Raw genomic sequence first — 14,135 nt, forward strand, 5'->3', positions numbered from 1 at the left:
TGAACGAGTGCGGCTGCCGTCCATCCACACATCCGCCAACACCATCTCAGGACGCCTAGAGATGCCAGCAGAGAGGATACACACAAACCCACAGGTCCCTCCTCTATAGCACTGAGTCAAACATGTGTCATGAGAGGCATTTCAAGCACTTATTGGTCCATCAGATGTTTCCACTGCGGAGCTGGGCAGGAGAGCGTATAGAACCATAAGTGCTCATCATCATCATTGAAGTGACCGACTGACCATAAGATTTAACTTCAGCATAGTGAAGTGAGAGAAGCACGTCAGTCATGCAAACCCTGAGATTTTGTTATTTTATTGGAACCTCATTTTTTGTGAAGCACCCAATAAATATAAATAAAAATAATCATAAAACAAAAGTGCACTGTAAACATTGCTTGTGATAAGAGAAGCTGGAGTGAGAAAGAGTATATGTGAATGTTACACAAAGCCAAACACAATAACTGTATATAAAATATAATTCAGTTTTTTTAAACCTATTTGCTTTTTTATATAAATTGAATTATTTAAAGTTATTTTTTAGAAATCTCTAGGAAATCTGAAAAAAGTCAGAAATATGAAATATTCAATAAGTGGATTGAATTAAAGGTGCTGTGTTTTTGACTCTTCTAAAGCATAAAAATACTATGATATTTAAGAAACATGCTAGGTGAACATTCTTGTTTATCTGAAAAACACTGCTGAAGTCAGATGTTCTGCTTTGAAAATGTGCCGAAATGTCTGTTTTTGTCCCCTTAACCTGCCCAATTCCAGTTTAGCCAATTATATTTTAGCACCCCATGTTACCTTGGCAGAAAACTGTGTATTTTGTTCATTCAGTCATGAAGGCTCTTAAAGTGTACATCCGCGACTGAAATGCAACCTTCAGTGGACAGTAGCAGTCTCCAAAATGGGACACAGCTTCAGAGTTCCACATGAGGTAGTTATTAGTTAGCCAATGACATAAACATTGCGAATGTAACTCCGTGTCCTAACAACACACTGTACGAGATTTGCAGTAATAAGCAATTTGTCTGTTTGCAGTAGACAAAACACAAATACAGCCATTTAGATGCACAAAATAGTGCACTGACTGCACTTCGACAAAATAGGGTTTATCATTTAATTAATACATAATGATCCCCTTTGACATCTTTAAATGTATGCTGAATCACTGATATGTGTGGGCTTGTACTAAGTCACAGCTCTAAAGTTCCATTTCAAACTGAAGTGGAAGTCCATTTCATACTGGACTGCTTTCAGTAGTATGGCAGTAAACGTCATGTAAAATGGTATTTTAAACTCACATTATTAGCATTTCACACTGAATGAAGCAGATGAGGTGTACCTGAGGTGATCATTATCAGTTTTCTGTTGTAATAGATGTCATAGAATAGTTGGTGTTATCAATCTGGCAACCTGCGCTTGTGTATGTTTTGAACCAGGTGTACAATACCTAGCTCAACCACTGGGTGTCAAACTTACAAATTGCACCTTTATTGATTTATTGCTAAATTACAGTCAAACCTGCCTAATCCTAATAATAATAATAATAATAATAATAATAACTAGATATTAAAGTTTGAGGACAAACTTTATGGTGGCTTGAAAAGCCGAATCTGAAAGTTTGAAGTGGTTGGATTAGCATGTTACTAGCATGATTCTAGCATGAATTAGCATGCTACTAGGATAATTCTAGCATGAATTAGCATGTTAGTACCATGATTCTTACATGAATTAGCATGTTGTTAGCATGATTCTAGCATGAATTAGCATGGTACTAGCATGATTCTAGCATGAATTAGCATGTTGTTAGCATAAATCTAGCATAAATTAGCATGTTACTAGCATGATTCTAGCATGAATTAGCATGTTGTTAGCATGATTCTAGCATGAATTAGCATTTTACTAGGCGGTTGCTAGGGTGTTTTAAGTGGTTGCTAGGTGGTTGCTAAGGTGGTGCAAGGCAGTTGCTAAGGTGGTCTGACTAGTTGCTAGGTGGTTGCTAGGGTGTTGCTAGACGGTTGCTAGGGTGTTTTGAGTGGTTGCTAGGTGGTTGCTAAGGTGGTGCTAGGCAGTTGCTAAGGTGTTCTGACTAGTTGCTAAGTGGTTACTAAGGTGTTGCAAGGTGGTCGCTAGGGTATTCTGAGTGGTTGCTAGGTTGTTGCTAAGGTGTTGCTAGGCGGTTGCTAGGGTGTTCTGAGTGGTTGCTAAGGTGTTGCTAGGTGGTTGCTAAGGTGTCCTAAGTGGTTGCTAGGTGGTTGCTAGGGTATTCTGAGTGGTTGCTAAGGCGTTGCTAGGTGGTTGCTAGGGTGTCCTGAGTGGTTGCTAGGTGGTTGCTAAGGTGTTGCTAGGTGGTTGCTAGGGTGTCCTGAGTGGTTGCTAGGTGGTTGCTAAGGTGTTGCTAGGCGGTTGCTAGGGTGTTCTGAGTGGTTGCTAGGTGGTTGCTAAGGTGTTGCTAGGTGGTTGCTAAGGTGTCCTGAGTGGTTGCTAGGTGGTTGCTAAGGTGTTGCTAGGTGGTTGCTAAGGTGTTGCTAGGCGGTTGCTAGGGTGTCCTAAGTGGTTGCTAGGTGGTTGCTAAGGTGTTGCTAGGCGGTTGCTAGGGTGTCCTAAGTGGTTGCTAGGTAGTTGCTAAGGTGTTGCTAGGCGGTTGCTAGGGTGTTCTGAGTGGTTGCTAGGTGGTTGCTAAGGTGTTGCTAGGTGGTTGCTAAGGTGTCCTAAGTGGTTGCTAGATGGTTGCTAGGGTGTTCTGAGTGGTTACTAAGGCGTTGCTAGGTGGTTGCTAGGGTGTCCCAAGTGGTTGCTAGGTGGTTGCTAAGGTGTTGCTAGGTGGTTGCTAAGGTATTCTGAGTGGTTGCTAAGGCGTTGCTAGGCGGTTGCTAGGGTGTCCTGAGTGGTCGCTAGGCCCTTACTAAGGCATTACTAGGCCGTTGCTAGGTGGTTGCTAGGCGGTTGCTAGGGTAATTTGGGTGGTTGCTAGGCAGTTGCTAGGGTACCCTGGTTGGTTACTAGGCAAGCCTCACATACATGATTGATAAAACATTTATACTTAGTAAGCATTTCTAGCAAGTTACAGTACTGGGCTAGTCAATATTAGCATGTAGCTAGTCACTGCTAGCATGTGTAGCATATAGGAAGTTCCGTTTGCTAGCATGAGTCAAACGAGCCAATCTCCAAGTCTCTACAATGTTCTGATGCTGAGATATAGCTGTTGATGAATGGTTGCTAGGGTACTCTGTTTTGTTGCTATGGGCGAGGTTACAGAGTGAACTTGAATGTGGTTGGTTGTCTTAGTCGAATGAACCAACCCCCATGTCTCTATGACACTGCTATGCAAAGATATGCATCTTGGCCTATTTTAATGGAAGTCTATGGAATCAATTTGGGGGCGTGGCTTGTGAGCTTCATTATCATATTGAGATGCTCATTGGTTGTCTGAGTCAGATGAGCCATCCCCCAAGTCAATAGGACACTGCTATGCAAAGATATGCATGTAGGCCAGTTATTAACATGAGTCTAGTTTGAATTAGCATGTTACTAGCATGATTCTAGTACAAATTAGCATGTCATTAGCATGTTTCCAGTATGAGTTAGCATGTCATTAGCATGATTAGCATATGAGTAGCATGTTGCTAGCATGATTGGCATGTCATTAGCATGTTAGAATTATAAGCATTTGATAGCACAGCTAATTACATTCTATAGGACAGTTGCTAGGGTGCAGTATGTGGTAGTTAGGGGTGTGGCTAGAAAGTTAAAAGGCCATCAGTGATTGGCTGCTGGCTAGACTGAGTTAAATGAGCTCAGCCATTAGTCTCTATGACAGTCTGATGCAGAGTTATGAGCTCACAAAGTTTGATCCCATGTTAAGTCAATGAGAGTCTTTTGTAATGGAAGTCTACGGGACAGTTGCTAGGGTGCAGTATGTGGTAGTTAGGGGTGTGGCTAGAAAGTTAAAAGCTCATCAGTTATTGGCAGTTTGGTAGACTGAGTTAAATGAGCTCAGCTATTAGTCTGTATGACAGTCTGATGCAGAGTTATGAGCTCACAAAGTTTGATCCCATGTTAAGTCAATGAGAGTCTTTTGAATGGAAGTCTACGGGACAGTTGCTAGGGTGCCATAAGTGGTTGCTAGGGAGTGGCTAGTAAGTCTAAAGGTCATCAGTGATTGGCTGCTGACTAGACTGAGTTGAATGGGGCCTGACTCTAGTCTGTAGGACAGTCTGATGCAGAGTTATGAGCTCACAAAGGTTGACTCAATGTTAAGTCAATGGCAGTCTTTTACAATGGAAGTCTATGGGACAGTTGCTAGGGTGCCAAAAGTGGTTGCTATGGAGTGGCTAGTAAGTTTAAAGATCATCAGTTATTGGCTGCTGGCTAGACTGAGTTAAATGAGCCCAGTTAGAAGTCTGTAGGACAGTCTGATGCAGAGTTATGAGGTCACAAAGTTGGACCCAATGTTAAGTCAATGGGAATTTTGGGAATTTTCCGGGTCGTTTTTCGGAAAACCGAAAGTCGGATCAGTCGGAAAAGATATAGCAACCCGAGTCAGACCAGTTTGAAGGTTTGACGAAAGTTTGAGGTATGAAGCTTGAAAGGGTTAGGAGGAGATAGACTTTAAAATTAGTCTCAGAAGAAAGAAGAAGAAGCAGAATAATAATACGTTTAAGTGAGATAACAGTATGTTGGCTTTTCAAGCCACCATAATAATAATAATAATAATAATAATAATAATAAAGGTGATAATGTACAGTGCACAGCATAAAGAAGTAGACAACTTTTAAAATTAATATGTTTTGAGATATTTCTTAGAGAACATAAACAATAGACCTTGATATATTACATTTTTTAGCCACATATTTTAAGTATTGTGTCAAAACATTTCAAGTTATTTAACTTGAAAAAGAAATATTTTACAAACATTTATGCATAACTACATGGATAACTTTGCAACAAATGTAATTGTAAGGATCTAAGGAAGATGATGAACCCATATTGGTAAATATAGTTAACCAATTTAACTTTTGTTAAATTTTTTTAGATGGATTTTTGGTTGTTGGGTAGCTTTACATGGACAAATAAAATTAAGACCTGTTTAAAAGTATTTAAGACATACAAAACCATATTTCAGAAAATGTAAGACTTTTTAAGGCCTAAATTTTAGTTTTAGATACCTACATACTCCATACCTGTCTAATCCTAATAATAATAATAATAACAAATATTAATCCTAATAATAATAATAATAATAATAATAATATATATTATCAACAATTATTAATAATAATTCAGCATAAAGGAGTACATAATTTAAAAAAATATATATATTTTTTTCCATTTCTCAATGAATATAAATGATAGCTTTACATGGACAAAGGAAAATCGAGACCTGTTTAGTATTTAAGACATACAACACCATATTTCAGTGAATTTAGGACTTTTTAAGCCCTGAATTTTAGTTTCTAAAGCCCCTGCGGACACCATGTCTTGACTTTAACTCTATTCAATTTTATTTAACATTCTTCCCAAAAATATTTTATCGGAATGTATCAAAGTTTGCATTGTGATCCTAAGTTGTTTTGTTAGATCAGTTCCAGTTTTGGCTTTTAAAACTGACTAATCTAATGCAATATATTTTCTAATTTGTTACTGTAAAGGATCCTGTAGAAATTATTCATTTAAAAGAGATTCGTAAGTGTACTCATTTTTACTGAGCACTGTCATCTAAACTTTTCGTATGTACTTACAATAGAATTCTCTGCCAAATATACATATACATACATACATACATATATACATACATATATGTATATATATATATATATATATATATATATATATATATATATATATATATATATATATATATATATATATATATATATATATATATATATATATATATATATATAAAAAATATATATATATATATATATATATATATATATATATATATATATATATATATATATATATATATATATATATATATATATATATATATATATAGTACCAATTAACTGGAGTTTTTATAATCATACAATCAAGTTTTATAAAACATTTTATAAAACGATAATGTACAGTTATTCTCTGTTTGGCTCCTGTAACAGTAAAGCGTAGATTTCAATTTGAAGTAAGTGTCCCTCATGCCCATTGGCTCCCTGCAGCAGTCCAAACAAAAGCGTAAGTGACAAAGACATTTTCCAGTAGGGCAGGTGTTAGTGTCAGATGTGGCCTCAGGCAAACAGACACACGCCAAAGGACAAAGCAACAGGAGAAAAGAGGAGAAAGGCAGAGAATAAAGCAGAGACATGCAGGACGGAGACCCATTCATGCTGCTACTGTGTTACGATCGCTTGTGTCCAGAATCAGAGCGCTCAAAAACAGACCCAACGCAGCTCTGCCTCTGCAGACCAGGCTCATTAGTGAAAAAGAAGAGGGGAAAAGGAGAACGCAAGCTCCGCTCAGACCGAGACTCTTACCTTCACACACTGTACTGACACCTGAAACACACTTAATCTATAGGGGAGAGAAGAATATAGAGCAACACGTGAGCTGCGCACCATCACGAAGACGTCTAATACACTCTTTGTCTCTCTCTTTTTGTGTTTGTCTAAGTGACAGAGACAGAAAGATAACTGTAATTCCTAAAGGATGAATGAAGGACAACACAAAATGTGGAAATACACACAGTAGTGATGCACCAAAATATTTACCCAATCTGAAAACTCTACTCTTTACCAATCAATTAATTAACATAGTTTTAGGACTGTATGTGTACACTAGGCAGTTTTGATATACTTGATATAAATTATGCAATTACACCAAAATCTAATAACTGAAATTAACACCAAATTAAAATAACTGAGATAATTAAATGGTGGTTGTATGACGGCAATTATGAAGACATATGTTAACAAATATCATAAGCAACACATTTTGAAGTGTTAGCTCAGCCATAAATTATGTTATTAATCAATCACCCTTATGCCATTCCAAACCTATGAGAACTTTATTTGTCTTCAGAACCCACAATTAACAGAACCCCTAGTTTTTTGAGATTACGTGATTACTGAATCCGATGCAAAAATTAACTAATAATCACAAATTTTTGTGATCCTATAAAACTAAACGCAAAGTAATCTCATAAAATAACCAATTTCAAACCATATAATCAAAATGCATTTATCTTGGTTTGCAATTAAATGTTTTACATGACTTATAGACATTGCATACGCAGTGCAGTGATATATTTGAGTGTCTCTCGAAAAAATTACGTGTTACTTGCGCCCTCACAATCATTACATTACATGGTGATATGTAATGTAAATATATATGGGGGTGTTTTGCAGCCTGTGCAGAAAGCAGATGTGGTGCAAATTGGTCGTTTTGTTTTGTGCATTTGACATGCTTCAGACTGCAAAAAAGTGTGAGCAAACTTCAAAAAAAAATCGAGCAATGGAACAGACAGAACAGCAAGAAACTTAAGCCCTGCTCACACTGTGAAATTTCAGCCACGATTCTGTTCTCTGAGACAAATTTGGGAAATCCTAAGATTCCTGAAATCCAAGGCTAAAATCCGTGATCTTTGATCGTTGGTTTGACGTGTTTACAGACAGCCGCTTAGTGCCTGTTGCGTTCAGCGTTGCGATTTTCCTCAGATGAAGAAATCTTCAGAAGATTTCCTGACACATTGCTGCTGTGTGACAACAGCTGTGATGAGCATCAATCCAAGAACCAATAGGAGCTCCGAATTTGATGATGCGATTCATGTGACAATTCAAATGACCAAGGGAAAATATCAAGAGTTTTTTTCTTCCTGGTTTTATTATTGAGACAAGCTGTGTGCAAAATTGCCGCAACAGATTGTTTAAATTGCTGTGAGGAATCATATCAGAATATGGGATAGTGAAAATGTCATGGGTGAATGACGTCAAACTCGTGCAGCCTGAAATGCTACAATCGATCACGATTATTATAAAAAAAATAAATAAAAAAAAAACGCACAGTGTGAGCCGCTCTTTACTATGATGGAGATTGGTTCAAGGATAAATGCTGCTGGACTTGACCAAATTGAAAGACATTATTTTTGCTTTACACGTATGGCTGGCGTTATGATGGTTCATGAAATCGATAAGTGATTTCGTTTAACTCTTTCTCTGCAGTTAACAAGAGAAAATGCTTCCCTGAGACGAGTTTTAAGGCAAGCCGTGTCTTCTGAGTGAGGTACAAGTCAGATGCTCCGGGGAGTGAAATCTGAGAGAAAAAAAAGTAAGTTTGTGTATAAAAATTTTACAGCCTTTTTTTTGGATTAATCCCTACCATTTGAAGATCTATTTTAGATCTTGTCTAGACAAGAGACCAAAATAAAAGGGTTTATTTTTATGATTTGTGTCCTTTTACACACCTAACATAGTTAGCTTATATATATATATAAATATATATATATATATATATATATATATATATATATATATATATATATATATATATATATATATATATATATATATATTAATAACAAAATTGTTTGCAAATAAAAATAAAACAAAAAAAGAAAATCACAAAAAAACTAGGAGGTCTGAATTAAGATGTTTTAGTTGAAATCGGAGAGCTCCATCATCCTCCAGAAGAAGAATACCACAAAACATCCTCTAAACAGTAAATGTGTCTTCAGTAGTTTAATTAGAATATTATCAAGTGAAAATCATTTTGAGTGACCATAAAATAAATAAAAAAATTATAATAATACAGAAATAATAATAACATAACAGCAACTTTATTCAATGGTTTCTTCTTGTCAGTGTCAATATATTGAGCAAGTTCATGAACACTGTACACCGAATTTAATGAATTGGCAACTTTGATGTCTATGGAGAATGAGGAAGCTCTCTGATTTCACATAAAATAACTTAACTTGTGTTCTGAAGACGATCGAATGTCTCAGGGGTTTCGAACAACATGACAGTGAGTAATTTACAGTGAGGTTTACTAAAAATTTAAATATACATACATTTACATATATTGAAAATACATTGCTTACAGTATGATTATACCTCTACGATTAAGGCTTATATAATATTAAGCCCCGGTCAGATCACACGATTTTTATTGTCGGTTACCAAAGTCACTATGTCAGATTATGCGATTTTTCTTGATAAATTCTTAACATGTCGTGATAAAACTTGCACCGGAAAAAGTAATGATTGTGGTCTTGAATGTGTTGGGGGAAAAGAAAATATTTAAATTATTTGTTAATTAAATAGTGCAGCATTATTCTTAGTCAGTGTAGGCGAAAAAATGAAGACTGCCAACACTGCATACATTTAAAGGTTTCTGTGGTTTTATTTCTGCAGAGACTGCAGAATTCACATATTCTTTATTTTCTCTAGTTTACAAAAACTTTGGTGTTAATGCGAGTGTGCATATATGTCCATGGTTATATACAGACCAGGTACTAGTATTGCACTGATATAACTGTGAAATAATGTGCTCCTATTCTATATGACTATAATAACTATGCTCCTATAAATGATGTGCACAGTATCACCTACGTGACAGAACTCGTCAAGAAGATCAGGAAAAAATAAAACATGCTAGACTTTGTGTAATAATGTCATGAGGCGTCGCAGACATAGTATCATTTGTCCTGAACTTTGCCAAATTAAACGAGAAGAAACGATTGAATCTTGTGTCTTGAGGCCCATTTGCTGTTCACAAATCCCCACGACACCCTACGTCAAGGAAATTGTGCTGAAATCAAGACAAATTCGTGTGATCTGACCAGAGATTTAACTTATTAAAAGCTCATTGTGGTCATTGTGTTTTTTTTTTTTTTTTGCCAGCAACAATTTTAGGATAGTCTGTGGTTTGATTCAATTCAGTAAAGTCATCTTTATATCTATTGCACTTTTACATTGTAGATTGCGCCAAAGCAGCTTAACATAGATTGATTGCCAGTAAACTAAAGCTGCTTCAGTTCAGTTTTCAGTTTAGATCAGTTCAATATAATGTAAATGTCACTGTTAAAAGCCCAAAACACTGAAGAACAAATTCAATGATGCGCAATTATATGTTGATCTTAGTGACTCTTCACTACACTTAAAGTTTTACTGATTTAAGAGGTAGTTTTAGGGCTAAAACTAAAATTTTGTGAAATGGCTTATCACAAAACTTTATTGCTAAATATGATTTGTTTTGCTTTAGAAGTAATTAGCATTATTACTAATAAGCATTATTAGTCATATTATCTCTTTAATTTCTAAGTTATTAGCTATGTTTAGCCTTAAGATGCATTGTGAACACAGTCCCTGATGTTTGGTGTAGATTTCATATGTTGTGTTCAAATCATGCAATTAAAGAGACGCTAAATAAATGTAAACGGCCAACAGAATATCTGCAATAAAAAAAAAAAAAAAAAATCACAAAAATACACATACATGGTTGGTAAATTTTGGTGCATCACGATAACACAAACAGTGCTCATGACAGATTGAGTTTGTCAGGACAAACAGAAGGTGAAACCACTCTGTTCACACCGGCCCAATTCACTTCATTGTGTCTGCTGAAAAGGAAGGTTTAACATGAGGGACAGAAAAATGAAAACCTGCGGGATGCAAAACATGTAAGTCCAAACCTGCCTTTTTCAACAGAAAGCTTTTGACAACGTGTGCATTAAACTTGTTACATAACTGAAATGACTTTGATCTAAACCAGAGCACACTGTAGGTAAGGTTATTTCTGGGCGATGATGGTGATGGTCTGCTGCTTTTTGCACAGGGATAATCAGCAAAAACAGAGCATCTTGATAATATACATTACAAAACCAGGCATTTTAGTGTGACTTCCTATAAGTTGGTTTAATGTAAAAAACCCTGTTATTTCACTTTTTCTTTCTGAGGTGCCAAAAAAGTACAATAACATCCATTAAATCACAGAAATTTACTGTTAAATAAGAGATGGCACATTACAGAAATTTACTGTTAAATAACAAATGGTAAATTGCAGAAATTTACTGTAAAATACAAGATGATAAATTACAGAAACTTACTGTGAAATAAATGGTAAACTGCAGAAGTTTACTGTAAAATAACAAATGGTAAATTACAAAAAATTACTGTAAAATAACAAATGGTAAATTACAGAAATTTACTGTAAAATAACAATTGGTAAATTACAGAAATTTACTGTAAAATAACAGAAGGTAAATTAAAGAAATTTACTGTGAAATAACAGATGGTAAATTACAGAAATCTACTGTAAATCAACAAATGGTAAATTGCAGAAATGTACAGTAAAATAACAAATGGTAAATTGCAGAAATGTACTGTAAAATAACAAATGGTAAATTGCAGAAATGTACTGTAAAATAACAAGCAGTAAATTGCAGAAATTTACTGTAAAATAACAAAAGGTAAATTGCAAAAATTTACTGTAAAATGACAGACGGTAAATTGCAGAAGTTTACTGTAAAATAACAGAGGTTAAATTACAGAAATTTACTGTGAAATAACAGATGGTAAATTACAGAAATCTACTGTAAATTAACAAATTGTAAATTGCAGAAATGTACAGTAAAAATAACAAATGGTAAATTGCAAAAATTTACTGTAAAATGACAGACGGTAAATTGCAGAAGTTTACTGTAAAATAACAGAGGTTAAATTACAGAAATTTACTGTGAAATAACAGATGGTAAATTACAGAAATCTACTGTAAATTAACAAATTGTAAATTGCAGAAATGTACAGTAAAAATAACTAATGGTAAATTGCAAAAATTTACTGTAAAATGACAGACGGTAAATTGCAGAAGTTTACTGTAAAATAACAGAGGTTAAATTACAGAAATTTACTGTGAAATAACAGATGGTAAATTACAGAAATCTACTGTAAATTAACAAATGGTAAATTGCAGAAATGTACAGTAAAAATAACAAATGGTAAATTGCAGAAATTTACTGTAAAATAACAAAAGGTAAATTGCAGAAATTTACTGTAAAATGACAGACGGTAAATTGCAGAAGTTTACTGTAAAATAACAGAGGTTAAATTACAGAAATTTACTGTGAAATAACAGACGGTAAATTACAGAAATTTACCGCAAATGTAAATTTAAGGAATCTCTGTAATTTAATGCCTGTTATTTTATGGTAAATTTACGGTCTGTAATTTAATGGTTTTTGTTAGCTAAAAACGTTTTTCTTTACCGTGTATATACCAATTATGCTATTAGACAATAAAGCACAGTCAATCTTCACATATAGATGGCCACCCCATTGATAAAACTAGATCAGTTTCTATTAACTCACAACTATTACACGGCTCTTTTCAAAACTTGATTCTGATTGGCCAGTCATTGTCTGACAAAAAAACACATTCATATACACAGAGGATGGCTTGAGAGTGAATAAATTATGCCATAATTTTCATTTTTGGGGGAACTGTTCCTTTAATTGACAAGGTAATTTAAATAAATGAAATTTGATATCATTTTATATCTAAATAAAATGTTTCGGATAAGAGGAAGCACATTTTTAATAAAGCGATCAATGAAGAAGATATTATCCCAAGAGTACAACTCATTAATTTTACTCTCTTATCTTTTTTTGGAGGATGAAAAACATGGAGGAAAGTGTATGTACTCAGTTGAGTGAGATGAAAAGGGAACATGCAGGGTGTGTTGACAAGGGCGTGAAAGAGAAAGGGAAAGCAAGTGACAGACGGTTTTGTGGGACAGACATGTGGGGCCTCATGCCTAATGGAAGAAGCAGGCAGAAAAAGTCTTACAGTCCAGCTTGGCCCACAGGTAATCCACGTCCCAAAGCATCCCTGGCCAACGCCTGCCTGCTGTCATGGGTGAGATGTGGTGAAACACAGACTGTAATGCACACAACTGCTAAAGCCCCACTGGATGAACTTCAGCATTTACTGCATGAGTCTGAAACTCTTCAGATGAAAGAGGCAGCCTGTGACCCTGACCTAAAACCTCATGAGCTAATGCACTGTCAGAAATATCCAAAAAGCCGCTGATATCATTTTAAATAGTATTAAAGCAAAGAAGGCAGGTCAGTTTCTTTACAAAGGCCATATGGTTATTGTGATGATAACTATTATGTTACAATGGTACATACAGTGCTCAGCATAAATGAGTACACCCCATTTTGAAAAAAATATATTTTTATCCATTTGTCATTTAATATAGGTAATAAATTGTGGTGCATTTGCCAAAATTCTAAAAAACTAAATTTTATAAATATTACAAATATTTTTTGCTTCTCATATATTGTTGCCATGGATTTAAAGGTTCAATGTGTGTTCTAAAGGATTTTGAGATATTGAGCTCAAAGTTTTTGCATTCCAGCCTGTTTATTAGTTTAATTTTCAAAAATGGTGTGGAAACAATATATTGATGTTTGAGAAAATAAAATGTTTGCTTTCTATAACATTTATTTAATGTTTTAGGATGAATATTGTTTCTTGTTCAAATTAAGCAAACAAGGCAGTGCTGAATATATTGTCCAGTACAGATGTTAATTTTATGTAATCAATATGGTCATATTTATTGTTGTGATTAAGAAACATAAATAAAACAATAAATAAATAAATAAATAAATAAATAAAGGGGAAAAAATACTAACCTACCTGGAATTTAGACTGCTTTAGAATTTATACTGCTGTGTTTGACAAGATCGTCCTTTAAAATAGTCAACAGTGACGTTTCTTCTCATCTCAGATTTTGAGTTTCTTTCTGGTCTTTCCTGCTGTCAATGGAGCAGTGAGGCAGAATGACAAAAAAAGCGGATCCTGATTGGTCCTTGTGCATGCATTTGAAATGCTGACTGGCTCACAGAAAGAACTTTACAGAGCAAAGCTAGTGTTCGATTTTGTAGATAGCCTTAAAATGTAAACAGCTTAACAACGTAAACAAGTTGTCATTTAATAAGAATATGTGAATAACTCAACATACAAAAATGTCAGATAGAACCTTATACAGGGTTCATACACATTTTTACTACTAAAATTCCATGACTTTTCCATGATTTTTCCAAGACTTTCAAATAAATTTTTATGACCTAATGTTTCATGCAATGTGTACATATGCACGATAAAAGAAAAACAATGCATGTTCAAATT

At 34.8% G+C, this 14,135-nt stretch overlaps 1 protein-coding gene across 17 annotated transcripts in view; it reads right to left on the minus strand.

The window, feature by feature from the left end:
- Positions 1–14,135, minus strand: part of ralgapa2 (Ral GTPase activating protein catalytic subunit alpha 2) — a 324,396-nt gene that overhangs the window by 6,562 nt on the left and 303,699 nt on the right. For 3 of the 17 annotated variants that reach the window (XM_087290966.1, XM_087290963.1, XM_087290957.1), the window contains 2 exons: positions 12,789–12,848; positions 6,483–6,519 (listed from right to left, as the gene is read on the minus strand). The exons of 5 other annotated variants lie outside the window; for them this stretch is intronic. In XM_087290966.1, coding sequence (XP_087147092.1) covers positions 6,515–6,519; positions 12,789–12,848 — 65 coding nt within the window. In that variant the 3' untranslated portion in view covers positions 6,483–6,514. Of the gene's footprint in view, positions 1–6,482; positions 6,520–11,632; positions 12,849–14,135 lie in introns of those variants that run through there. 9 more of the 17 variants (XM_087290970.1, XM_087290969.1, XM_087290961.1 and 6 more) reach the window with 3 other exon arrangements.

This window comes from Danio rerio, chromosome 17 (assembly GCF_052040795.2).
Source record: "Danio rerio strain M-AB ecotype USA chromosome 17, GRCz13ab, whole genome shotgun sequence".
In the NCBI taxonomy this organism is placed as follows: domain Eukaryota; kingdom Metazoa; phylum Chordata; class Actinopteri; order Cypriniformes; family Danionidae; genus Danio; species Danio rerio.